Source organism: Kockovaella imperatae (assembly GCF_002102565.1).
Source record: "Kockovaella imperatae strain NRRL Y-17943 chromosome Unknown BD324scaffold_2, whole genome shotgun sequence".
Classification (NCBI taxonomy): Eukaryota; Fungi; Basidiomycota; class Tremellomycetes; order Tremellales; family Cuniculitremaceae; genus Kockovaella; species Kockovaella imperatae.
Genome location: NW_019028942.1, coordinates 1,247,198 through 1,272,612, shown reverse-complemented (window position 1 = coordinate 1,272,612; position 25,415 = coordinate 1,247,198). Strand labels below are relative to the sequence as shown.

The 25,415-nt window shown below is 51.2% G+C and overlaps 7 protein-coding genes across 7 annotated transcripts; 4 read left to right on the top strand and 3 right to left on the bottom strand.

Annotated features, from left to right (window-relative positions):
* Window positions 1-1,706: 1,706 nt before the first annotated feature.
* On the bottom strand, window positions 1,707-3,515 carry BD324DRAFT_255149 (HAD-like domain-containing protein). Its single transcript, XM_022012296.1, has 3 exons — window positions 2,187-3,515; window positions 1,903-2,134; window positions 1,707-1,853 (listed from the first exon to the last, which is right to left on the bottom strand). Exons 1-3 carry the CDS (start codon window positions 3,228-3,230, stop codon window positions 1,720-1,722), a joined length of 1,410 nt encoding a protein of 469 aa, XP_021873854.1. The 5' UTR covers window positions 3,231-3,515; the 3' UTR covers window positions 1,707-1,719.
* A 374-nt stretch (window positions 3,516-3,889) lies between these two features.
* BD324DRAFT_648679 (hypothetical protein) lies at window positions 3,890-7,891 on the top strand (the record flags this gene model as incomplete). Its single annotated transcript, XM_022017873.1, has 20 exons — window positions 3,890-3,910; window positions 3,986-4,126; window positions 4,193-4,417; window positions 4,474-4,583; window positions 4,627-4,952; window positions 4,996-5,047; window positions 5,104-5,476; window positions 5,517-5,554; window positions 5,611-5,717; window positions 5,764-5,861; window positions 5,920-5,940; window positions 5,985-6,119; window positions 6,175-6,393; window positions 6,450-6,625; window positions 6,677-6,745; window positions 6,800-6,863; window positions 7,026-7,045; window positions 7,095-7,167; window positions 7,218-7,335; window positions 7,479-7,891. The coding sequence occupies 20 exons, from the start codon at window positions 3,890-3,892 to the stop codon at window positions 7,889-7,891; spliced, it is 2,799 nt and encodes a 932-aa protein (XP_021873853.1).
* A 509-nt stretch (window positions 7,892-8,400) lies between these two features.
* On the bottom strand, window positions 8,401-9,770 carry BD324DRAFT_641072 (cytoplasm protein; the record flags this gene model as incomplete). The annotated part of the gene is made up of 4 exons (XM_022017391.1): window positions 8,401-8,457; window positions 8,508-8,664; window positions 8,716-9,592; window positions 9,755-9,770. The coding sequence occupies 4 exons, from the start codon at window positions 9,768-9,770 to the stop codon at window positions 8,401-8,403; spliced, it is 1,107 nt and encodes a 368-aa protein (XP_021873852.1).
* A 606-nt stretch (window positions 9,771-10,376) lies between these two features.
* BD324DRAFT_576127 (ubiquitin-domain-containing protein) lies at window positions 10,377-11,002 on the top strand (the record flags this gene model as incomplete). The annotated part of the gene is made up of 4 exons (XM_022013174.1): window positions 10,377-10,616; window positions 10,674-10,779; window positions 10,835-10,907; window positions 10,960-11,002. Coding segments are annotated over 4 exons (462 nt in total), but the record flags the coding sequence as incomplete, so codon positions are not given.
* An 88-nt stretch (window positions 11,003-11,090) lies between these two features.
* On the bottom strand, window positions 11,091-13,734 carry BD324DRAFT_616112 (hypothetical protein). Its single transcript, XM_022014794.1, has 13 exons — window positions 13,181-13,734; window positions 12,934-13,133; window positions 12,740-12,886; window positions 12,463-12,694; window positions 12,255-12,416; window positions 12,107-12,215; window positions 11,978-12,063; window positions 11,855-11,921; window positions 11,654-11,813; window positions 11,478-11,611; window positions 11,410-11,428; window positions 11,235-11,368; window positions 11,091-11,184 (listed from the first exon to the last, which is right to left on the bottom strand). Exons 1-13 carry the CDS (start codon window positions 13,606-13,608, stop codon window positions 11,119-11,121), a joined length of 1,944 nt encoding a protein of 647 aa, XP_021873850.1. The 5' UTR covers window positions 13,609-13,734; the 3' UTR covers window positions 11,091-11,118.
* Window positions 13,735-14,537: 803 nt separating this feature from the next.
* On the top strand, window positions 14,538-17,356 carry BD324DRAFT_648675 (putative glutamine-fructose-6-phosphate transaminase; the record flags this gene model as incomplete). The annotated part of the gene is made up of 13 exons (XM_022017872.1): window positions 14,538-14,544; window positions 14,594-14,701; window positions 14,744-15,309; window positions 15,357-15,507; window positions 15,558-15,788; window positions 15,831-16,321; window positions 16,373-16,414; window positions 16,453-16,705; window positions 16,757-16,818; window positions 16,869-16,924; window positions 16,977-17,062; window positions 17,112-17,234; window positions 17,286-17,356. The coding sequence occupies 13 exons, from the start codon at window positions 14,538-14,540 to the stop codon at window positions 17,354-17,356; spliced, it is 2,247 nt and encodes a 748-aa protein (XP_021873849.1).
* A 564-nt stretch (window positions 17,357-17,920) lies between these two features.
* Window positions 17,921-25,413, top strand: BD324DRAFT_641067 (Ion transport protein-domain-containing protein; the record flags this gene model as incomplete). Its single annotated transcript, XM_022017390.1, has 26 exons — window positions 17,921-18,669; window positions 18,733-19,026; window positions 19,064-19,216; window positions 19,263-20,019; window positions 20,061-20,145; window positions 20,185-20,368; window positions 20,434-20,585; window positions 20,627-20,877; window positions 20,918-20,998; window positions 21,046-21,132; window positions 21,169-21,286; window positions 21,324-21,361; window positions 21,404-21,608; window positions 21,701-21,809; window positions 21,852-22,550; window positions 22,590-22,949; window positions 23,010-23,240; window positions 23,297-23,340; window positions 23,399-23,678; window positions 23,727-23,906; window positions 24,008-24,106; window positions 24,172-24,269; window positions 24,319-24,401; window positions 24,438-24,763; window positions 24,814-25,242; window positions 25,293-25,413. 26 exons carry the CDS (start codon window positions 17,921-17,923, stop codon window positions 25,411-25,413), a joined length of 6,213 nt encoding a protein of 2,070 aa, XP_021873848.1.
* Window positions 25,414-25,415: the final 2 nt, after the last annotated feature.

Sequence of the window (25,415 nt, the reverse complement as noted above, 5' to 3'; positions counted from 1 at the left end):
GTTCCAAAAATCTTTGGATGCTCGATTGACATTACGGCATTGATTCACGGAGATTGACTCGAGTCCGTCATGTATGTGGCACAGATCAGTGGCGCCTGACTGCCCGTTGATACCGGTCCGTGGTTAACGAGGGAAGTGATAGAGCCCGCTCCTTGCTATAACGCACTTGGGCACCTCCAGTAATAGGCATACAGACACGACACTAGGCTGTGGAGAAAGGACATCATCCTTTCTTTGATGACCCCTCGATGCTTAAGCCGTCTAGACATTGGACCGCCCGGATAAAGCAGGGGAGATGAGGCTACAACGACTGTAGCCTCAGAGTGATTGAGTAACGCTGGTCCTTCACGCCGATCGATCTGAAGGCCGAGCAGACATATAAAGCTCCAGTCTGAGCTGTACAAATCTGTAGGCTTGCGACAGCTGCAATCTTTGCGCGCCGGGTTCGTGGACGACCAAAATCTGCAGCAGCATCCAATATTTTCATGTCTGTCTCGTAGTCTGGATTCAGCAATCCCTATGGTATCTCTCTCAACAGCTACCTACAAAGCGTGATTCCATCTTCCAACGCCACTGCGACAATCACAATCGGTAAGTGCTAACGTTGAAAGTGCGAAATTCCTCCCCTGACACCTCTCAGAGCACACACCCGAGTCTCCTGCTTTGACTTCGTATCTTTCATCTAAACACGACGACAGTGACAGCAATTCGGGTTCATTCAAGAGCTGCGACACCAGACGGCCCGACAGTCGCGAGTCGCTCGAGAGAAGAAGCTCCATCGGCTCACAGACAGGGATCGATGCATTTTCAGAGGCCACTAGTATAGCGGCTAGCTGGGACAGATATCGGGACAGCCGTCGGACGACCCTAAGCAATGACAGCCTATCTCTCAAAGCTGCCAGTCGGAGCGACGACGTCTCTTCCCTCACCTTCGACAGCAATCAAGGCTCTGATTCGAAACGCACAGTCAGCTATGACGGAGACGACGTTCAGCATTCGCCAATAACCTCCTCACACACCATCCTGTCTGATCCATTTGACGAAGCTCGGTCTGCTATCAACGAATGGGAGCACGAGCGTCTTCGCCAGATAAGAGAGAAGAATACCTCCAGTGAAGATCGGAACAGCTTATCTAGCGGCCCATCTTCAATGGCCTCGACAGGTGGCAAGACTGGTACCTTCCAGCAAAGCGTCCGATTCTCCATCCCGGACTCGTCTTTGAGCCCTGCGCAAAGTTCGAAAGCGGCAACGGCAGCGTGGTTGAAAGGTATGTCTGACCTCGATAGTCTGGATACGGATGGGTGCACTCCACGTTCCTTCTCTACATCGTCGGACAGAGTCAGCGAGACAGTATCGGGACAATGTCACCATTGGCGCAGGGAGCTTGCGACTTACGAGGATCAAAGGGCGCAAATGAAATCGAGGATAGCGTCAGCTTCTAGCTCAGAAGCTTCCAGCCCAGATGCGTATTCGGGATTATCTGGTGACCGGAGCACGGGCAAAGTCCTCAATTCCTTCGTATCAGGCGTACTGACTCGACTATCAAGCGCCTATAGTAGTCGCTATGGGAGCTGACACGTAAACCCCCCCCCCCCCCCCTCTCGTGCGGCGCCAAAAAATGGACCAAAGGCCACGGAAAGGAATCTGCGATCAGCCAACATGCCTGTCAATCTGACCAACGTCGCCTAGTCTGAACCGCTTAGGAATACAAATGCATGTTTACCAGAATCCGCGGATGCCCAGGACCCGCCTAACATCATTGACAAAGCGCAGACTGTCAAGGACCGGAATACAATGTAGTAGAGCCTCATCGTTTGGGTCTGATGTCCAACCTTCGACAGGCAGAGCGTTGGCTGTGGTCGTTCAGCAACTCTGCGTGCCTGTAACATGAGCACAACTCACCCTTGTTCCACATATAACTTATTGGCGAGTTGTCCATGAAACAGACTCGACTTAGATCCGGTTCTACTAGGGACAGATCTTTGACGTATGATCCTGGCTGAGTGAGACAACAGTCTTCGCGATACAGTCTTTTGGCGAATAAACCCCTGCCTCCATCTAGCCAGTCGATGACGGGATCTGCGTACTCAGGCATGGAAGCGGTGAATATGACGAGCGTATACCACGACGCGACCTGAATCAAGTGTGAGTACGGTAACAAGGTAGGAGTGAGAGTTGCGACGAACCTTTTTGAGAAAGTGATCAACGTATGGTCGCTTGTAGACATGATACGTTGTACTGCGGCCCCTCAGAACGACTTCAACAGTATGCCCTTCTCTCCTTCTGCCTTTGCCAAACAGTCCTCCAAAACTCAGTCCAAGCAATCCTCCTCCCGCACTGGCAGCATATGATAAAGGACGAGCGGTTGAATGTATCAGAGTCTCATCCAAGTCCAAGATCAAGGTCTTCTGCAAATGGAAGGGGGTCTGATGTGGCCTCGGTGGATATTTTGATAATGATCCTCTCGTCATTATGGTTTGGGAGGCGGGAACAACGGGAACGGACGGATCAAGGAGAGAGGTCGACATTGGATTCGGCAAGAGTCGAGCTTGTTTCGAGCGGCTACCTGGGCTGGAGAGTATGGGGTTGTCGAGGATGGAGGTCAGCTGGCCATTCGAAGGATTTGATGTGGAAGATTCGCCCTCTTTCTTCTCGGCCGACGGGAGTCGAAAGGTGAAAGGCTCTGAAGAATTGTCACCAGCGAACAAGGCGGAGCTAGAGTCATTCTCATGAAGCGTTGTCTCTGGCGCTCTCGTGACAGGATCGATCCACGGTTCATCTTCACTACTGGCTGCCTCTGAATCACTGCCAGACCCATCATCCCGTTCTTTCTGCTCTGCAGGCGCTGCAGCGGCACCTGTGAGATGCTGTAGTAGCCTAGCAGCCCGTTTGCGCTGGAGCCTCTCTGCACGAATCTCGCCGACCAGAGATTGCCAAAATGACAAGAGTATGGACCATAAAGCTAATAGGATGCGGAGGAGGACTGGAGTGGAGGGAGGAGGAACTTTGACATTCGAGGTGGTGGGTTTCGGACGACGACCACGTCGTCTGCCCCTTGGGCCAGAGGGTGAGCGAGCGCCGGAAGCACTGTGGTGGCGACTTGAGGAGGATCGTGTTAGACTAGGAGACGACGGGGAATGCGATGAACTGCGCCGGGAAGGAGACCGAGGCGGTGGTGTGCTGATAAAATAAGAGGAGAGGTGATTATCAAGACGACTGAGAGTGTTCATATTGAAGATCTATAGTGTCTAATGACCCAGGCGGCCGTAGCGAATGACCCACAGCTTCGCTCAGATTAACATGATTCCGATGGCGAAAGCGAGGGGGAAGCTCTTGGAGCTGCGAGGGTAGCTATGGCTCGAGGGCCAATCTGCGATGACCTTGGCGAGGAATTAGGGTGTCCAATAGACTCCGAAGTTCACCTCTTGATGATCAGAATCTCCAAATAGTCCCAATATGTGTCACCGTAAGCTTGACAGTGGACGAAGATGAAATCCAAAAGTGTTGGGGGTGGAACTTTGATACGGTCTCCGACCTCCGGCGTAAATAACCGGATCATTCATGGTTAAGCCCAAAGTTATCCGTTCTTCTTCGTCTTGACTCGTGTAGACGGCGTGTTCAGCTGCTCTTGATTATGCCCTGTTGAGATCCTATCCATCAGGCAAGCGAAGAAATCTGTGATGCTGGGCCATAATTCGTGGTCGCTTGCACAGACAAGCCAGCTGCACGACTCCACCTTTGATACCACCTTTGATCAATCCTTTCAAGCATTACGCCTAACGGGTCCCACTGAAACAACCTTGTACGAGGGTCTTTGGCTCTAGCAATCTGCTGCTTGCATATTACCTCACGACACTTGATGTCGAACCGCTAATCTGAGCGACTCACCATGTTGATGATACAGCACTTGGTGCATTGACCCATCGCGACTACTCGAGCAAGACTGATGATACCTAGACATGACCATCTCCTCTGGATTCGGCAGGAAACAGATCCCAGGCCGTCCAATGGCGCCGGAGGAGATGGAGTGGTCGATAGCACCGCTTTAATTGAAGAGGCTGAAGACCATTTCAACGTTTCGGGCACCTCTGTCTTGGCAGCCTGGGGTCTGACCTTGATGGCTGGGGTGAGCTGGTGCCAATTCCATATAGATCTGGACTGCTCGTAAGCTCACGATTCTCTCGTCCCTCAGATCATGATCATCACTTTGTACTCCCTTGGCCGGCGGAAAAGCATGAGCACGAAAGGCAAAGCCTGGGCAATAATTTGGTTACCCCGCATCAAACACATCGAGAACAAGCTGATCGCGTTTCGCGAGAGACACAAGAATGCAAAAGAGGATCCTGTGAAGTCGGAGAAAGCGGGAGATGAGCCAGAGGAGAAGTACAGAGGTCTCCTGCCCCCAAGGGTTCCGAAGGTCAGTGTGGGCCTAAACTCAGACTTGGGGTGGTCGGACTGACACTCCTCGCCCAGATTGACAAAGAAGAGGGACTGTTCTCATGGTTCAATTGCCTACTGCCGATCTTCTGGAAAGAGTTCTGGCAGCCTTTCCGCGGCAAGCCTCTCGAGAGGCATGATCATGAGTGAGACCCTGGACGCCGCGATTGCCGCTGAGTCTGAATGCAGAATGCTCAAGCTAGTGGGAATGGACGCAGTCACATACCTGCAGTACCTTCGCATGCTGCGCTGGCTTTTTCTAAGCTTGTCGATTTTCGTAGCTGTCCCACTGGCACTCGCAAATTACTACCTGAGCACTGGGGGAGACTTGAACAACGTTACTGCGGGACAAGTTGCATCGTCTACCGCCTCCCAGGTCACTAGTGGTGGCGCACAGAATGCCACGGACGTCTTAGACAATCTGCAGAAGTTCACCGCTGCTGGAATTCAGGGCAATACTCTATCGGTCCACATAGTCTTCGAATGGGTGACTTCGAGCCTTGTTCTTGCTTTTGGTATGTCCTCTTTCTCAGGGATGCCCTGACTTGCTTTCTGAAGTAATCGGTCATTCGTGGTACCATGGTCAGCTTTTACATTTCTGGGTCGACAAGTGAGTCTCAATCCACCCTGGGTCTGCTGCGGATACACGGCTTAACGAGATGGCAGAAATCAATCGCACATTGCATTTCGGACTATACTCCTTACTGATTTTCGGATCGATCCCCAGAAGCGCGATGGCAAAAAGACCAAATCAGACGTAACGATCATCCAGGCAAAAGATCGAATTTGCAGAATGCTAGGTATACCGGAACGAGAGCGAGAAAATGGTACTGGACTTACGAACAAGGATGGCACGAAGAAATGCACCGTGGTTCTGAATCACAAGATCTTGGAGGACTTGTCTAGGATGATTGCAGAAGTCAAAAAGACGCATTATCCTCGGATCGAAAGGTCACTCTTCACCTTAGTCAATCTGGCTAAGGATCCGACTCGACACCTGTACGCCAATTGCCTGCATCGGTTCATCGGGAAGACCAAGGTAAAGGGACGAGGTCGACCGTGTACTGATGAACTATCAGAGTACACACGAAATTGAGAACGAGCTGGAGAAGAAAGCGTCAGTCACGAGCGTATTGCGGCTGCGTCAATCTAGCTGACCTATCATATTCGCAGAGACGATCTACATGTAAAAGAAGCACAGATCACCGTCAAGCAGAGAGATGCCAATACGCTCATCGAATCAAGCGATGATACACCGATCGAGACAGTCATCACGTCTGGTGAGTGCAGCGGGTTGCGACTTGAAGTTTTACTGACAGTATGCAGCCTTCGTGACGTTTGTTAGCTCGAAGCGGGCGTTTGAAGTTCTCGCGGATGACGAAGTGCGTCGTAGAGCGGCAGAATTTGGTTTCCGCGTTGACCGGGTGAGCGGGCGTTTATCTTGCCCTTGCATGTTCCGAGTTGCTCATGTCATGTCGGCAGGCACCCAGACCTGACAACATTGTGTGTCGATGAGGTCAGGCGTTCACAGCGCTGATTAGTCCCAGGTCTGGAATAATCTCAGCTATGACAAGCAAGCCCGGCGATCACATACGATCTCTGGATACATTGCGCTCTCTATCATTTTCGCAATATACACCGTACCACTGATGTTCATCACTGTCCTCGCGAATGTCGACACGGTGAGCCATGCGACTTGTTTGCATGACTTATGGCTGACTATGGATCCTATAATAGGTTGCTGACAACGTCGATTGGCTCGGCGATTTGCGAGACACAAATACCTTCACCAAAGTTATTTTTACTGCGCTTGCAGGAGTTCTGCCTCCCGCTGTCGCGGCGGCATTCGCATACGTCCTACCATATGCCATTCGCTGGCTGGATAAATGGTCAGGAGCGCTCAGTCGTGGAGAACTAGACAAGCATGTCATCAAGTCCTTGTTTGCCTTTCAACTTGTAGGTCGACGGTCTCCCACCTCCCGTGAAAGTAAGTTGTGCTGATGCCACTCTAGTTCTCCAGCTTTGTCGTATTCTCGCTGTTCGGAGTAATCTGGGAGACTTACCTCACTATACGAGACCAAATTGGGGTCAAAACTTGGTCTGAAATCGTGGCTGGACTTGGCGACGTCCCGACCCAGATTACAAAAGTGTACATCTCTGAGAGCTCTTATTGGCTCTCTTGGTACCCGTACGGCAATGAACAAAGAGTATGATGTAGGCTGACCAAGCCTCGTTCTAGCGTTCGATGTGCCGTTGTCATCCTTCAGCTCATCCAGCTCCCTCGGTTGCTTTTGAAAGCGTGGCAGCTGTGCGTTTATTCATTGGTCCGCTCGGGGCACGGGAAGCTGATGAAATTCCCAAGAATTAATGCAGACCAGCGTCGGCCGACGCAATTGAAGGAGATTGCACAGCCGAGAAACTTCGAGGTGAGAGGCTCTTTAGCTCTGCTTAGGGTGATGTCTTGATGATTTTCAGCTTGGTGAGTCGTCATCCTTCGATACGGGTGCAGGGATAACCTTTCCAAGCGATCGAGTATTCGCATGTCGTGAGTACTCGAGTCACACCTGAGACACTAAGCCTGGTTGCAGCTGTTCGCAATGGGTGTCGCGTGAGCTACCTTGTCAATATCCACGGCGCAATGCTGACTGACACCTAAGACTCATTTACACACCCTTAGCGCCTCTGGTGGTGATCGCTGCCACTTTGGTCTTCTGGGTCTACAGTATAGTCGTGAGTCTTCAGTCAAGGCCTACGGCCTTCTAGCTGAGCTCTAAACTCAGCACCAAAATATCATCCTCTACGTTGAAGAGTTCAAAGAAACTGATGGTAAAGTATGGCAAGTTGTCAAGATTCGATTACTGGCCGCGACGGTATTGATGCAGTTGTTGATGACACTGAGTGAGTGATGACGCGCGTCATCGTGTGAGGGTGTTCCCGTTGATGTCATACTCGTTCCTCCCTTCTCCACCTCTCGTCTCGCGCGGCTTCACCCCTCCTGACTGCCCGGACCATTGGCCATGTTGTGTATTCAACCTTTCCAGCCATCGCATTGAAGACTGAATCTCCTTTCATGACGGTCGCGGCGTTCCTCCCTTGCAGTTTCTTCCTGGGCTTTTACCACATTGATCAACGTACAAACTATTTCTCACGTCGCGTGGACCCTAGACAACTCGTCGATTCAGGTTACGGTCTAGGGAAACCTATCCCTTATTTCAAGCATGAACTTTTGGACGATAGTTGGAAACCGGACCTCCATTGGGTCCCTACTGATAAAGACATCATTAGTGAGATTACTGAAAAGCATTGGTGGGCAAAGAGAATATTTCGACGTAAAGACAATACCAATAGGGACTTAGAGACAGGCTCAGAGAGAAAAGGGTCAAGGTCGAGGTCAGGATCTGGGTCGGGGTCAGGATCAAGATCAAGATCTCGCCCAAAAGGTTTCAAGCGGTGAACAAGGGTCGAATTCCGTGACTCCCTCTTCAATCTCGTTCGATCATTGAATCTTCCTTCAGACTAGCACTTCACGATCTTCTGACTCCGGGTTCGGGCCATGTTTATACAGCGCATATCATGTCTACGTAGATACGCATATGATTTTAAGGACCTTTTTTGTGTTTTGTCGGCTGGTCTATGAATGAGCTGGTCACTTTGGATATGAAGGACAACTCATAAGCCCAGATCGCCTGATGACGTGAACATGTGGTCATGCCAGAAAGACAAAAGGGATGGGAAGGCGAAAGTGGAGGGTGGAGATGGTTTAAATGCTGGATAGGCACAGTTTTTGGGTTGGAAAGGGGAGAACAGGTCAAGTGGGAAAAGGGGTTTTGATATTGAGGAAAGGGGAAATTGCGGTCGCAGGAGAGGATCATGAGTTGAGTGTGAGAGAGAGAAAGCCGATGCGTTTGCTCATAGAAGAGTTTCACCAAGATGTACATGTTTGCCATGGACCCGCGCGTGCATCTAGACTGCAGCGGGTTCGCCAGGTTGGCTTGTACGTCGAACTTTCTCAGATTCGAGCTGTGGAGAGCTTCAGCTGACTGAACAGGTGAGATACATGTGCAACCAACCTGTGAATAAAGAAGCATCAAGGCTCGTTCAGTAGCTTGCTGAGTTCCGACAATGGTGAACATGCGCTCGCCAGAATCGTCATGCGGGACTTTAGCGATGGAGATACGGGAGCCAGAAAGGCGTCGGATTTCAGTGATTTTGGATCCACCACGACCGCTGGTGTACACGTCAGTAGCGAGCTCAGTTGTACTCCTCCCGGTCACTCACATGATGCAGCCAACCATATCGCTGGGAATTGAGATGTTTTGAGTCCGGAGATTCGGGTCGTTGGCGGCTAGATCCCCGCTAACTCTTCTGGGTTCTCCGGTGTTTGCATTACCAGCGGCCCCACTTGGTCGTCGGGCATTGAATCCATTTCCAGGCCCACCCGGTCCACCAGGCCCACCCGGTCCGCCAAGTCCAGTTCCCAAGCTGGTCCTCCTGATTCCTCCTGTTGGACCAGTGACGGTCTGAGCACCCAGACCACCTGCCAATACACCGGCATCGCCAGCCGCTCCGGGATGGTATTGCACAGTGCCTTGACCTCGCTCCCAATCTTCCAACAAGCACTTTGAGATCTCCAGGATGGCAGTCTTGATGGCGTCTACGGCTCCTTGAACCTCTACGACTCGTTCAGTAGATTGAGGGAGCATTTCCTTTGAAGCAACCATTCGAGCGCCTGAAGTGTCCTGAATCTGCTTGATTTTGAGGCCCTGTCGACCAATGACGGTTCCCATGAGGTTGTGAGAGATCAACAAACGGATAGAGGTGAAGGATCCTGAAGGCGGTGCTGGGAGATAGGAATCGGACAATGGGGTTTCCAGGAGCAGCGTAGCGATCTCTCCATAGGCATTGGCAATGCTCTCAACTTCTCCAGTGGCAGAAAAGACTCTGTCTTGAACACCAGGAACAACTTTGGAGACTCCAGCCTTCACACCTGTCTTCTCACGAATACTGGCAATGGTCGCTCCGGCCTTGCCGATAATGATACCGGCTTCTTTGGTGCTGACGAGAGACCGGAGAGTGAGTTGGTTCTCATTGCCAGCGGCGGGAGGTGCGGAAGTCTTGGGCGAGACGTTTTCCTCCTTGACCGGGGATGTTGAGTCTTGAGGGGGCGGAGGAGGTAGGACGGGCATTATGAGTGAGAGTGGGATTGGTGAAGAGGCGGAGAAATGGTGGGAGCAAGAGCGATAATGTTAGCAGAGGTCACCGAATTTAGGATGAAAGATTGTGAAGAGAAGAGGGAAAACAGATTTTGACAACTCACCAGTTGCGTCAGCCATGTCGGAGTAGCTGAGAATGAAGATAGAGAAGACTCAAAGGAGGAACAGCAAGTTGGGAAGTCGAGGCCGGGAAGGTAGTTGAGAGTGGCGATTGAAGGGACCGAGTCGAGCTCTTTTGAGGTATGGATCAAAGAGTGAGTTCGGCAGCGGATACGTGTGAGAGGAGGGAGGAGGAGGAGGAGAGTGAGCGTGAGAAGGGAGAGGATAGGTTGGAAGAGAGGATGCGATGGAGAGGGGTTGGAAGAACAAGGTTGAAAGGCCAAAGCTCTCACACTCAGTTGTAATAATAAATGGGTTGGATTGGGTGTACCGCGTGTAGCTAGTGGCGACGGGTGCAGAAATGTGCCACATATCATCTATGCATTCGGCGATATAGGTTACAGCGCTCCGAAACGCCGAAGTCCCGAATGAATTTTTGCCATCGCTGCCGCACCTGGTCCTCTTTCTTCTCTTTCTTCTTCAGCTGCTCGAGGATTGCGATCACACGCATAGACCAGCTCGCAAGATGCAGATCTTCGTCAAGACGTGAGTCACGAGGGAAGAGAGAGGAGACATACCTCTTTCGCAGACCTGGTGGCACTGTGCTGACGCTTTGGTCCTCCCTGAAGCCTCACGGGCAAGACCATCACGCTCGAGGTTGAATCCTCTGACACTATCGACAATGTCAAGTCTAAGATCCAGGACAAGGAAGGAATTCCCCCTGATCAACAACGATTGATCTTTGCTGGAAAGCAGTTGGAAGATGGACGAACTCTCTCCGACTACAACATCCAGAAGGAGTCTACTCTTCACCTCGTCTTGAGATTGCGAGGAGGTATGGCCAAGAAGAGGAAGAAGAAGAACTACGTGAGTGAAGATTCTCATTGATCGGAGCTAGGATGTCAGCTGACATCATGCGCAAAGACCACCCCCAAGAAGATCAAGCACAAGAGGAAGAAGGTCAAGATGGCCATCCTCAAGTACTACAAGGTCGGATCCGACGGCAAAATCCAGCGTCTCCGAAGGGAATGTGAGTGTTGCGGGTCGATGTCGTCCGAGTTCATCTTGTTGACCGACTCAAATAGGCCCCGCTCCTACCTGTGGTGCTGGTGTCTTCATGGCGTGGCACAAGGACAGGCAAGCTTGCGGAAAGTGCGGGTGAGTACAGAGCAGGACAGTTGATCGGAATCGCACCGCTGACAAATTGCAGCTTGACCTACACCTTTGAGCCCGGCACCAAGCCCACTGTCTAGATAGCGGAGATCATTGCAGATGTACGATGAGTCATGGTCATTCCTAGCCCTAGTACTGTCTACATGCATGCTCTCGATATCTCGAAATCGCTCCGATGTCTCTGCCCGAATTCTACCTATACTGGTCCCACAAGTTGATACATTAACCTCTTGACGATTCCTGACAGAGCTTCTGGTCTGTGCTGCGAGGTATCGTCAACCACTTCCATGCTGTCTTCTTGGTCCAACTCACCTTGTATGCATCCATCACCATGGCCATGGCTGCAGCTCCAAGAATCGTTTCTCCAAAGGGGACGATGGGTACCCAGGCTCGCTTCCTGGCGCTCGACCAAGCGGATTCCAACGCTCGAGGCAATACATACATGGCTGGTCGGTCATCAGTCAAGGCACACGTGAAAAAGACCCACCAAGCTCTGCACGACGTTTCTGAAAGACCACGTCAGCATACCGTTCCAGGCAGGTGCTCAGTACACACCTTTTCCTCAACGAACAAGCTCAAGCAGGTACTGAACCCAAAGAACCAAAACATTTGCTTGCGCTTCATGAGTTCCTGAAGCCATTTTCCGCCCAATTTCTGGTGAATGGTCTGATATCGGATACACATCCAGGCTGGCCAAAGCGTCAGGCTCAAGGGAGTGAGGTCCAACCTACAATGAAAGATGACGACGAAAATCCCAAGGAAGGAGCAACTTCGCGTGATACCCCATATAACTCTAGCGAGCATACGCAGAGGATCGCGCTTGAAGTGATGACGTCGAAGAACGAGCATCGGTATGAGGTGTAGCGCGGAGTACACGGGAAGCATGAAGCGCTACAAAGGGTCAGAGTCTGGCTGGTTGAGACAGGACTAACGAAAACATCAAAGAATCGGCGGATGTTGGCTTCGGGGCATGATGTGACTGTGGGGTGGACCAGCTCGCTATGGGATTCGTCAGACCGTCGGGTTGACAAGGTCTGAACTCAGTCTGAACTCACCATGGGACAGCAGAAGGCGGCTTGAAGCCGGATTTGAGCTGCTCTATGTACTTATACAAAATCTCTCTGTTCCTTTGGGTTGTGCTCTGAGAGGAGGGTCAGCGAGCCAACCTTGAAAGTGATCGATACCTTGGCGGATATGGCTTGCTGAATCAGACTAGTGTCGACGGTCTTGGTATTGACGGCTGTCCTGTTGGCGAGAACGGCAAATTTAGGTACCCGTGAAGCGTGTTGAATCCTAGCGACGTCAGCCGTGCCCTTGTCAAGACCTCCTCACCAATTATTGTATTCCGCTGGCATTGTTTCTGGGTTCATGAGCCACGCATACATGATTTGACCGCAGCACAACCCGAAGAGCAACGTATCGCCGTGCGGAATGTGAATACCATACTGTGGGGTGTATTGATTGTATGCGCCTTGAAGACCACGCACAAACATCCTGCCAGGGTGAGCGACGAAACGGTGAGATGAAGCGAGGGTCTCACTGCTGAGCAACGCCGCGACGGCGACTGCGCGTCTCCCATAGCAGACCCAAACTTCCCACCGCTCCCGCAGCGGCAGCTTGCCAGCGCCTTTCACCTTCTGGACCTTCTCTTTCTGGTGGTCCGAATGACGGGCGAGAGAGAAATCCATGTTTCCATCTGCGTCTGAGGTAGGATAACGGAGGCGTCAAGCGAAGAAGATGCAGTGTGAGGGTGTTGAGGAAAGTGAATGTGCCTGGTGTGGAGTTGAATCAGAGGGACTACTGATTTTCGAGCGTACCTATCATTGCACCGAAGCGAAATGATTCTGCGCCAAACAAGGCATGCCGGATCATTGCCAAGCGTAGTCGTTTCCGTCGAAAGCTCCGAAAGATGACCAAAAGCAAGTTGACTCCTGCTCGAACGGAAAACGCCAAGATGAAAGATCCTGAGACAAGAGATCAGCATTTCGTTCCATACGAGAGGCTAACTCACGGAGACCCCTCTTGATCGTCAACACCAGAGCTCGCTCGACATCTCGAGGAAACAATTGTTTCTCGTCTTTCCGCCTCCAGACTAGATCCTTCCCTGCTCGCGATACCCCAGCCAGAATTTTATCTCGATCAGAACTGGCTGACAAGGTCATTAGACGATCTAGAGAGGCGAGGGATAATGTCCGACGAATCTGATCCGCTCTACGCGCGTGAGCTAGGCTCCCGCCCAGGGGACACCATAAACTCACGTCTCTAAAAAGTTTGGGGTGCCAGGTTCTGAAGCACCATACAGCCCAAGACTATTGGATCCATGTTTGCTCGAACCATCCCCCGAACCACCTGCATCGCTCAAGCCTAAACCCATTCCTTTCTCTTCATCCGGTAGAGTCGTGAATCGAAGCCGCTTAGCCTCCCGAGACGCATCACCACTGCCGGAAGAGAGCGTTCGCCGTAGAGCTGACGAGGGTCCAGAGACATTCGTCGAAACGGTCATAGACGCAGTGTCCTTCGGCGGTGACACGTCCCTGGATGAGTTTGAGCTGGATGCTGGATCGCTCATGGTGGGTCCCGGAGGTAAGATTGATTCGTCTGGGAATGCAGGAGGTGCAGTTGATATACTAGGTGATGTTATGTGTGGGCTCTTTGGCTCATACGACGCTGTGGGAGGGTCATCCATCCTTGGTCCTCTAGATCATTGCGGTCTCCTACGCGCAGGATACATGTACGAACGTCGAGACTCGGAGCACGGCATTAACCGGTAGCACGTGGTATGTGGTCATGACGTGGTAAAAAAACAGAACGGGTTATGCATATAACATCGTCCTTTCCGTTTCAGAGTCTGTGATCGGCAATTTCTTTCTTTGTTATCAAGGGCATTTAAGGTTGGGGGAGCCTTTTGGCCTGCAACCGTGGGAAAGTCGGAAGCGCGCGTAAAAATAGGGGAAAGCGATGTATGATGACCCAAGCGAAACAACACACCACACTACTGTTCCCATTCTTTGACAGATATATATACAGGTCAGAGACCAACCAACCAACTCGGGACACCGTATATATCTGACAGGGATCAGATACCTCCTTCGTCCAGCCACTCTGCTTTTTCGCACTCCCTGTGGACCGCCCCGGGACCACACACAATTTGCCTCCCTCCACCCCCCAAGCTTTTGTTTTGAGCGGCATCTGAGACCATTGGTCTTGGTATTCGATTCAAATTTGACTCTAACAATCACAAGACACCTGTGACCAGTCAACAAAGCTCCCGTCAGGATAGTCTTTGGCACGTCTGATTTCACTTTTGAAGGTCCGACTGTGCACGCTCATCCATCCCCAAGACACTGGGAATCAATCGTGAGTTCCACAGAGTCTGCCTTGCGCAGATACCTTTCAACGAGCACCTCGGACGGGACTCGCGTCACATCCTCCTGGGACCGTCACTCTCCTGTCAGCTGGACTTCTCAGTCCTTATACCCTTATCCAATTGTCCCATCCTCGTCTCTCACTCGTCCATCCTTTGATCATTCACCATTACACAGCACTGACGCTCTTCTCAGAATCTAACACGAGTCCCTCTCTCCCCAAAATCCGAGTCGTTTCAATCTCTTCACAATGTGTGGTGAGTTGACCTGTCCAATCCGACGATGTGCGCTCAAGGTCTCGCTCAGGAATCTTTGCCTACTGCTCCTTCCTCGTCGAGAAGGACAGACAATACATCTGTGACGTCTTATGCAATGGCTTGGCAAGACTTGAATACCGAGGATATGACAGTGCAGGTACGGCACTGTGGCTGTGGACATAGGCTCACCCATTCCTAGGTATCGGTATAGACGGTGACTCGCCTGAAGCTCCCATTCTCCTATTCAAGGAGGTTGGCAAAGTCGCTGCTCTCCGAAAACACATCAAGGAGGCTTCTGCTTCGCCCAACCAGACCAACGGACACGCAGCCTCCGCATCCTTGGCCAACGGCGAGGACTCTGCAGAGGCTCAGGATGGCGTCTCACCCCTCAAATCCGATGCTAATGGTCATGCCAATGGTAACAGTATTGTCGTCGCGGGCGGAATCGTCAAGTCCGTCGACATGAGCAAAATCTTCCTGTCGCAGACGTCTATGGCTCATACTCGATGGGCTACACATGGTGTTCCCAGTCCTCTCAACTGTCACCCTCACGTCAGCGACCCCATGACCGAGTTCAGCTTGGTTCACAATGGTATCATTACCAATCACAAGGAACTCAAGGTCGTCTTGGAGAAGCGAGGGTACCACTTCCACACGGACACCGACACCGAGGCTGTGGCCGTCTTGTGTAAATACGTCTGGGACAGTCAGCCTAACAAGCGGCTCAACTTCACAGAGCTCATCAAGACTGTCATCAAAGAGCTGGTGAGCGGCATATTTCGTTCAGTGATAAGCGCTGACGTCGTGCGCAGGAGGGATCATTCGCCTTCGTCTTCAAGTCGACCCACTTCCCGGACGAGATCGTGGCCGCACGACGTGGTTCTCCTCTCCTCATCGGAGTTAAGACGGATCGAAAGCTCAAGGTCGATTTTGTCGATGTCGAGCTGTCGAGCGATGATCGAGGTAGGTCTGATTCGTTCCCTGTCGATGACGGTATGCCTGACACCTACCAGTTGAGGATCCAGCTACTGGTGGTTTGCTCAGCGTCCCCAGCGTTGCGCCAAACGGCCACGCTCCACAAGGCCCCAAGATCCGCAGATCTCAATCTCGCGCTTTCCTCTCCGAGGACGGCATGCCTCAGCCAATCGAATACTTTGTGGCCTCAGATGCAAGTGCTGTTATTGAGCACACCAAGAGGGTTTTGTACCTCGAGGATGATGACATTGCTCACATCGCTGAAGGAGGTGAGAAGAGCGATCTCTTACCGCGGCTGACATACCTCTCAGAGCTTCATATCCATCGGCTTCGACGAGACGACGGACTCTCCTCTGTCCGAGCAATTGAACACCTTGAGATTGAACTCGCTGAAATCATGAAGGGTCAATACGACCACTTCATGCAGAAGGAAATCTACGAGCAGCCCGAGTCGGTCGTCAACACTATGCGTGGTCGAGTCAACTTTGACACTCACACCGTCATGCTTGGAGGTCTCAAAGCGTACCTGCCTGTCATTCGACGATGCAGACGACTTTTGTTCGTCGCTTGCGGAACGAGTTATCACTCTTGTATCGCTGTCAGACCTGTATTCGAGGAATTGACCGATATCCCCGTCGCCGTGGAGTTGGCTTCCGACTTTTTGGATCGTCGAACTCCAGTGTTCAGGGATGATGTCGCCATCTTTGTGTCTCAGTCTGGAGAGACTGCCGACACGATCCTGGCCATGAGATACTGTCTTGAGCGTGGCGCTCTTTGTCTGGGTGTTGTCAACGCCGTAGGAGTGAGCTTTCCACCATGCCAGATTGCTCGCGGAAGCTAATTCCCTCCTCAGTCTACACTCTCGCGAGAAACTCACAGTGGTGTGCACATCAACGTGAGTACACATATGACCGCTAAATTGACGATGTCCAGGCCGGACCTGAAATAGGTGTTGCATCTACCAAGGCGTACACTTCGCAATACGTTGCGTTGGTCATGATTGCCGTACAGCTCTCGGATGATTCCATCTCCAAGACAGCTCGTCGCCAACAGATCATAGAGGGACTTTACCATATTCCCAAACAGATCCGAAGCGTCCTCGAAATGGACAAGGTCTTGCAACAGATGGCCAAGGAGATGCTCGGCAAGGAGAAGAGCTTGTTGATTATGGGGAGAGGATACCAATGTGAGATTGCGAGATCGAACGGATTAGGCAGCAGCTAACAGTCATTCCCAGACGCCACATGCCTTGAGGGTGCTTTGAAAATCAAGGAAGTGTCCTACATGCATAGTGAAGGGGTGAGTTTGGCGTGGGAGGGCGACTGGACAGTGTTGATGTGATGGTATAGATTCTTGCTGGAGAGTTGAAGCACGGGCCTCTCGCACTTGTCGATGAACACCTTCCGTGAGTCCTTTGCGGTGCACCTTCCCGGGCGGGGCGCGCTGACATTGCCAAGCGTCATCTTCATTATGACTAAGGATTCGCTGTACCCCAAGGTGCAATCTGCCTTGGCCCAAGTCACCGCTCGAAAGGGGCGCCCGAGTGAGCTTTGGGCTAAATATTCCTCGTACAGAGCTCACACATCTCCCAGTCATTATCTGCAATGAGGACGACAACTCGGTCTCGAGCGAGTTCAAGACCTTCCGAGTGCCTCAAACCGTGGACTGTCTGCAGGGACTGATCAACGTCATTCCTCTCCAATTGCTATCGTACCGTGAGTGAAACTACCTCACCAACACCAGCATGGTGCTAAGACATTCACCAGATCTCGCCGTTATGAACGGTGTAGACGTCGATTTCCCTCGAAACCTTGCCAAATCCGTTACGACTGAATGATTTGATGGACAATGTTCTGCAGTCTCTCACATTGACGATCACGACCTCGCTCGTGATCTTTGTATCCTAGGACTCGCTATTCTTCTCAAACCTCCCCACCTAATGCCCATCTCGTGACTCTCCAAAACTTAGACGAATATGCCAGAGCATATTTTCTTCCCCTTTCTTTCTCGATTCATGCTTTCCACTAGCGTCCATGTCCATATAGCCAGTTTCCGACCCTCATGCAGCTTTCATGTGATGTGTTGACTTGACTTTGCTGCTGCGAGTAAGTATCTACGACGTTTTGATTTTTCCACTGGGAAACATTCCGCGCGTACTGGACTGGAAAAATCAATGTTGCCGTTGCCAAGATCGATCCACCACATTTGACATTGTGCTTCACATCACATCAATCATAGTGTACCAAATTGCTTCACAGTCATGCTTGAGACTGGTCTCACTGATCATTTGACATCTGCGCGGAGTCCTTTGGATCAGTGATAGTGGAGTGTAGCCTTCGGGGTTGTTGAACCTGTCCAGCACAGCCCAGCTGGTCTACCAGCGGTGGACCTCGCATTCAGCATGTCTTATCCATCGACTTCACATTCCAATGATCCGCCAATTCAAAGGAGAGACTCTCTCACGTCTGTTGTCTTGTCAACATCTAGGACGCCTTCCCCCTCTGCTTCGCCAATCTCCCCCATTGGTCCTGGATTTGATGGCTTATCGAAGCGGCACAGCTGGAGTAGAGAACGATCAGATGATATGCTCGGGGGACTGCGTGCAGGTCCAAGTCAAGCGATACGAGGACAACAAGGTCAAGGATCAGGTCTCGTCGTACATGGCTTGGGCCTGAGTTCGAGTCCCGGATCCTCCAGCTCGTCTCTAGGCTTGGATCATGGAGCACCTCTGCCCTCTGGAAGGGGGCTTCCTCCTGGACGTGGCACCGACTTGGACATGACGAGCTCAAGAGTTGAACTGATGGCGCCTGAAGAAGAGTATGCTTTGGGATCTAGGAATTTCTATGAGGCATCTACATCTCGCTCTGGACCATTTACGAGTACAGCAGGTACCTATCCACCCCTGAACAGGCAAGACACGAGCACTTCGACCCAATATCCTTCGTACTATTTCCACCCGGAGGACCGAGGAAGTAACCCTCGACCTTACTTTCACCCATTCCAATCGGATTCATCGCTCGAACACGGAACAAGGGCAGGACATGATACACCACCAGAGGATGAAGAAGGAATGGGCGATATCGACAGACAGAGGTTGACATCTGCTCCGCCTGTTCCTGGATCGTCACAGCGTCGTCAACACAGCAGAGTGTACGATGATCAGGGGCACCCTAGGACTATTGGAGTGGGAGCGAGAGTCGCAGACGTTGTCAGTCGAAATCCTACCCTGAGAAGCGTTTCCAAAACGATCCGAAAAGCCAGTATACGCGTTGTCAATACCGGAGGGATAAACCATGAGGGAATGAGTAGATTGCCAGATGAAGATGAGGAATATGAAGACGATCGAAAGGATGATAGGAAGGAGGATACTGGATTCCCTGTCACTGATCTGGACTCTGCTTCAATCGGACCCAAACCACCGGAAGGACCTCTTAGAGGCAAAACACTTGGTATCTTTGGACCTCGAAGCCCGATACGGACGGCAATGCACTCGTTTCTCAACTACCCGTAAGTCCTGCACGAATGAGCCAAACTCATGGCGCAGCTACACTGAACCCTTCATCCTCCTGCTCATCGTGCTCAATGTCATTTTCTTATGTATCCAAGGTTCAGAAGCTCTGTACTCACCTCGAGCGGATGACGGCTACTTTCAATCCTGGGAGGATTATGCCATCTTTGCGCTGTTTGTCGTTTTCACGTGAGTCCCTCTACCGCCTAACGATATCTGTTTGACACCTTCTCAGGCTTGAGATGTTTGCCCGGATCCTCGTCACTGGTCTCCTGATCGATCCTGAAACATCGCTTCGACAGGTCCTCTTTGACGAAGATGGATTGGTTCCACTTGTCTCTCGCAGATTTACCCGTGCGCAACACAACTTATCCCGGTCAACGTCTCGCAAGACTTCCAACAAGTCTTGGCGAGTCCCCTCGGATCCCATTCCGAAAGTTCGAAAGCCTAATACCATTTCGCTGGAAGCACCGTTTCAAAAAGCAGTGGCCAGGCAAAAGGCTTTATCAGCTCAGGGTCGACCATATCTTCGACATTCGTGGCACCGAATCGACATGATGGCTGTAGTCTCGTTCTGGATCATGTTTGTCCTCGCTCTGCTCAAGGTAGAAGCGACAGATACTCGACACATTTACATTTTTAGAGCACTGAGTGTTCTTCGAGCTGGTCGACTACTGGTCATTACGACGGGTACAACAACCATCCTACATTCACTCAAACGTGCTGTACCCATGCTCATCACCGTGGGATTCTTTCTCATTTTTGCATTTACAATCTTCTCCATCATTGGCGTACAGAGTTTTCGTGGATCTTTCCGACGAATCTGTGTACTTCCCGATCCGCAGAACACAACACACGAGATCCAGTTGACTCAACAATGTGGCGGCTATATCGAGTCGTCACTGCAACCGGCACCCTACATCACCATTGACAACACGTCGGCCGGTGGAGCTGCAAAAGGTTTCGTTTGTCCTCTGGATCAGACGTGCATCGTGGGTATCGGTAACGGGTCTTGGCTGACTGACTCTTTTAGACTGCCACCTTCAACCCTGAGGGTGATTCCATGAGCTTTGACAATGTCTTCGCGGCATTAGTTCAAGTCGTCACGATCACAGTCGGTATGTTGCATGAGACCCGCCCTAGGACTGACATCATAGTCAATGGCTGGGCACCTATCATGTACGCTGCGATGGATTCCGACTACTTTGGATCATGCCTGTACTTTATTGTCGCAGTCCTTGTGCTCAACTTCTGGTTCTTGAATCTGCTCACAGCGGTCGTCGTCAACACTTTCCAGGATATCCGCGCAGAGACGAAGAAATCTGCTTTTGGAGCGGTCGAGTGAGTCGAAAAGAAAAAGCGAAGCTGACCCATAGCGCTTCTGTCGATGCGGAACCCAAGTGGAGCGAATCAGATACCAAGTTGAAGAAAGCTACAGGCACCATCTTGAGTATATATAACACGACCGAAATGTTCTGGGTCGTTCTCATTTTAGCGAGCCTAATCGCACAGGCCTGCAAGACATCTCATTCATCACCTCAATTTCTCACTCTGCTCAGTACGTCGTGCGCCGGAATATGCTACTCACACCCGCCACAGACAATCTCGAACTGGCATTTACATTCGCCTTTGACGTGGAGATCGCGATCCGCATAGCGGGTCACTTTCCAGATTGGAAGTCCTTCCTTTTCAAAGCTCGAAATTCTTACGATCTGTTTCTCGCCATTGCATGTTCTATCATTCAGATTCCAGCCATTGCGAATTCTAGCATCTATCAGTGGCTCACCGTCTTTCAACTACTGAGATGGTATCGCGTCATTCTGGCCTTCCCTCGCATGAGGCCGTTACTGGTGAGTGTCATTAATACCCTGGCCTCAACCTGACATGCAGAACAATGTGTTTGGTTCTTTTGCTGGGCTCTGGAATATGGTCATCTTTCTCATGCTGATCAACCTCATCGCTGCTCTGGCAGTAGGCTCTAATCCTTCGTCGTGTCGACGAAGCTGACGACTCTACAGGCCATGCAATTATTCCGAGGAGACGTACCTGCAGATGACATCATCACCATCTCCCAAACCTTCAACGCATTCCTTGGGGCTTACCAGGCAGGTTGACATCTTGGCTTGCGCTGATATTCAAAGGTTTTTTCGAGTGAAAATTGGACAGCATTACTCTACGCCGTCATGGAGGCGGAGATCCCGTTCAAACAGAGGTGGCTTGGAGCATTATTCTGGTGCGCTTGGATCTTGTTTGCGTATGGTGAGCATGATGCGGCGCTATAGGCCTGACACTCTAGCCATCGTTCTGCAAATGTTCATTGCCGTAATCAACGAGGTAAGACATCATCATCGATTCAATCGCGCTGAACCCTTTCAGAACTTTGCTGTTGCCGAAGAGCAGAAACGAAAACGCCAGATGGAAGCATTCATCCGTCGCGCGGAGCCTGCACATGTGAAAACAAGCTGGATCGACAGATTGAACCCATATCGATACCTTGAATCTAAGGGGTCCAGCGTCAAGGTCGATGCCCTACCCGCAAACCTGGTCTTGCCGATCAAACCCACCATCGGACCTGATGTTGGTCTAGGGACCGATCCAGTAGGTCCGGGCCACTGAATTGGAAGGCTAATCGCCGGCAGGCTCAACGTGACCAGCTCAAGACTGCGAAACAAGCTATCAATCGCCTCTTCGGTCGTGGAGATAAGACCGAAGCGATTCCGCTCCGCAGACTTGGGATACGATCCCACGGCATCGATGACGGTGAAGATGATGACCGAGGACTGTAGGTGCTAGAGAAATGGATCGTCTTTGACGACTTCCTCAGGAGCGATTTGTTGCCTCCCATGAGTGCTGGGCCTTCCGAAGATGAACATGCAGACGCCTTGAGAGAGCGTCGTAATCAACAGGCAGACTTCATCAATGCTCACCCCACATACGATCAAAGTTTATGGATATTCAAGCAGAGCAATCCTATACGCAAGTTCTGCCAGGCCTGCGTCTCACCTGCGCATGGAGATCGTATTTTTGGCAGACCCGTCAAGCCCATTTATGAACTGGTTCTCAAGTTGATCATCTTCTGTATGATTGTCGCGAGTATCTCCGTAGCAGCAGTCGCTACGCCGGAGTACCGAAAGCAATACTACTCCGATAGAGGCGTTCGAAGAGATACCTGGTTCGACTTGGCGGAAGTCGCGCTCGGAATGGTATTCATCGTCGAAGCTGGTATCAAGATCATTGCCGATGGGTTCATCTTCGCACCAAATGCCTACTTGTTATCCCTTTGGAACGTTATGGATTTTTTGATTTTAATCACACTCCTGGTCAACACCACAACTTCGTTAATCTATATTGGTGGTCTTAGTCGACTCACTCGGTCTCTCAAGGCATTCAGGGCGCTTCGCCTTATCACTCTGTTCAGCAGGATGAGAGAAACCCTACACATTCTCCTCTTTGCCGGGGCGATGAAGTTATTGGATGCTTCCATCCTTATGGCCCTGTACTTGATTCCGTTTGCCGTCTGGGGGTGAGTCTCGCTTGGTTTGAGCAGTCCTGAGCTCTGCAGACTCAACATCTTTTCGGGCACTTTATTCTCGTGCAACGACCCGAACGCTACGGGCATCACTGACTGCGTTGGAGAATACATGTTTGCGCCAATAGACGAATCTATTCCGTTCCTCATGCCACGGGTATGGGCCAATCCGACACTCGACGAGAGTATATGGGCTTTTGACTCATTCAGGGAGTCGATATTGATTCTCTTTGAGATCGTCTCCTTGGAGGGATGGATCGACGTGATGGAATCAGCAATGGCCATTGTCGGCATAGGCAAGCAATCTCAGAACAATGCTTCGCAGTGGAATGCCATCTTCTTCGTACTCTTCAATCTATTTGGAGCCGTGGTCATTTTGACTCTATTTTTGAGGCAAGTCCCATGTCTGCTAATGGAGTGAACGTAAGAGGCCGAGACTGACGTTTACTTTAGCGTCATCATTGGCAATTTCAGTACTCGATCGGGAGATGCACTGCTCACTCGAGAACAGCGGCATTGGGTCGACATGCAGAAGTTCATCAAAGCTCAGACCCCTTCTCAGTTACCCAATGATGTCCCGCGATATGGTCTGCGGGCTTGGTGCTGCCAACGAGCCACGCAAAAACACGGATTCTGGACTAGAAGCTTTACAATCATCTATTGCATTCACATTGTGCTGCTTTCGTGAGCTTTCCTTCGAGGTCCGCCTGACTAGGGTGTCTTGGCTCACAATGACGCAGCATGGAGGACTTCTCAAATAATATCATCACGGATTTACAGCTTGGTGAGTGGGATCAGGTGTCGTGTAGAAGCTTTCCAGCCTAACACTAAACCACCACAAGACTGGATCTTCATCTTCATGACTGTATTGTACGCTGTCGATCTGCTGGTGCGATTCTATGGTCTTGGCCTCAAGAGCTTTCGGGCGAATGGGTGGAATCTTTACGACTTTGTTGTTGTCGTCGGGAGTTTCGCGACCACCATACCAGCCCTGCAAGCCGAGGCAGCGGGTACTCCCGGCTCAGAATGGGGCACACAATTGCAAAAGCTCTTTTTGGTCGCGATTCCTTTCAAGCTCGTACAGCGAATTGATTCGTTGAATCAATTGTTCAAGACATCTGTGTGAGTCTGTTGTGATGTCTAATCTCGCCCTTCCTTACGCGTCTGCAGCGCGAGTCTCCCTGCGATCGGCAACCTTTTTCTACTATGGGCCACTTTCTTCATCTTCTTCGGCATGATGTTTCTGGAAGTCTTTGGTCTGACTAAGATGGGAAACAATGCGGGTACGAGATTTCAAAATTATTATCGGTTCAGCAATTCTCTAGTGATGCTGGCTTTCATGTCGACAGGGTACGTCTGTCGTGTAGGCATGTTGCTGACATCGGCTCAGCGAAGGCTGGAATGGCTACATGCACGATTAGTAGGGCTGCGAACCGTGTGGATGGGTCCAGTGCTGATCATTTTGACAGCACTCTCTCTGTGCCTCGTTGTACTGAGAGCTCGAACTACCTCGACTCAGATTGCGGCAGTGCAGCATGGGCATACGGCTTGTTCATCAGCTGGAACATTCTAAGCATGTGAGTCAATCTTCAGCCGCACACTGCTCATGAACAAGGTATATCTTCGCCAACATGTTCACTGGTGTGGTGGTCGAGTCTTTTAGATACGTCTATCAGATGCCGGGACATGCCTCCCTCAATCGGGAGGAAATGAGTAAGAATGGTGGTTGGATGAGGTCTATTGAGCTGACAACACGCCGCAGGGTCATTCAAAAAGCTCTGGGCGGAATTCGACACCGAGCGGACAGGCTACATACGTCGCAAGGATTTCGTCCGCTTCTTCTCGGTAAGCTGTCTAGTTCCCTTGTATCTGACTTTGTAGCGCCTACGTGGAATATGGGAAGTCCGACTGTACCCTGTAGAATACAGCATCCCTAATTTGATGCGTGGAGCTGTGCCTGATCCGGTTGCCAAAGCTGCGGGTAGGCTCCTAGTCGTTACGGGTGTCAGACAAGCCGTCGACATGGGAATTGTTCAATCGAAGATCAAGCAAATCGATTATGCTCAGGTCCACGATCGAAGACAAACCTTCGCTCGACTATTCCACGAAGCCAGGATCACAGAGGAGAAGGGTCGGGGGATCAGCTTCACAAACATGTTGATGATGCTCGCGCATTACAGACTCATTGACGATGAGAAAGCTTTGCTGTGAGTGTATCATACACGGAACACGTATGGTATCGCTGAGTCCACGTCAGACTCGACGACTTGCTCGCGAGGCGGGAAAAGAAGGAGCGGGTCACTGATTTGGTCAACCTTGACCGCGTGCGAGGACTGCTACGGACAATCTACTGGCGTCGTCGTTTCCTGAATTCTCGACGGACACTCAAGTTTGAGTCTAATGGTATTCCAGCCATCGTTCTCGATCCGATGCCATTATCACCACCAGAGGAAGGGCATCAAGATGATCCTTTCGACCGAGAGCGAGAGCGGAGCCAGTCACCATCTTCCTCACGGGACTCATCACGTGTATCTTCGCCAGAAGCTGGAAACTCATCCCTGGCTCGAGATACGTGGGGTCAGCACCGACATGGCGCATCCTTGGGAGTGGTGGCTACGAGGCCGTCGCTCAGTCGACAGAGCTCGAATGCCAGCATGCTATCATCCGACGACGCGCATTACAGAAGGTATGACGGCCCGGTGGCGCTGAATGACATTGCTGACTGAATTTCCACAGCCGGGACTCATCCCTGGACGAAGTGCCCTTAGATTACGATGGAGAAGCTTCAAACTCGATCTGGGGAGGTGAGTGTCGTCGTTCCGCAACGCTGCCCCACGGACACGGACACGGACACTGATT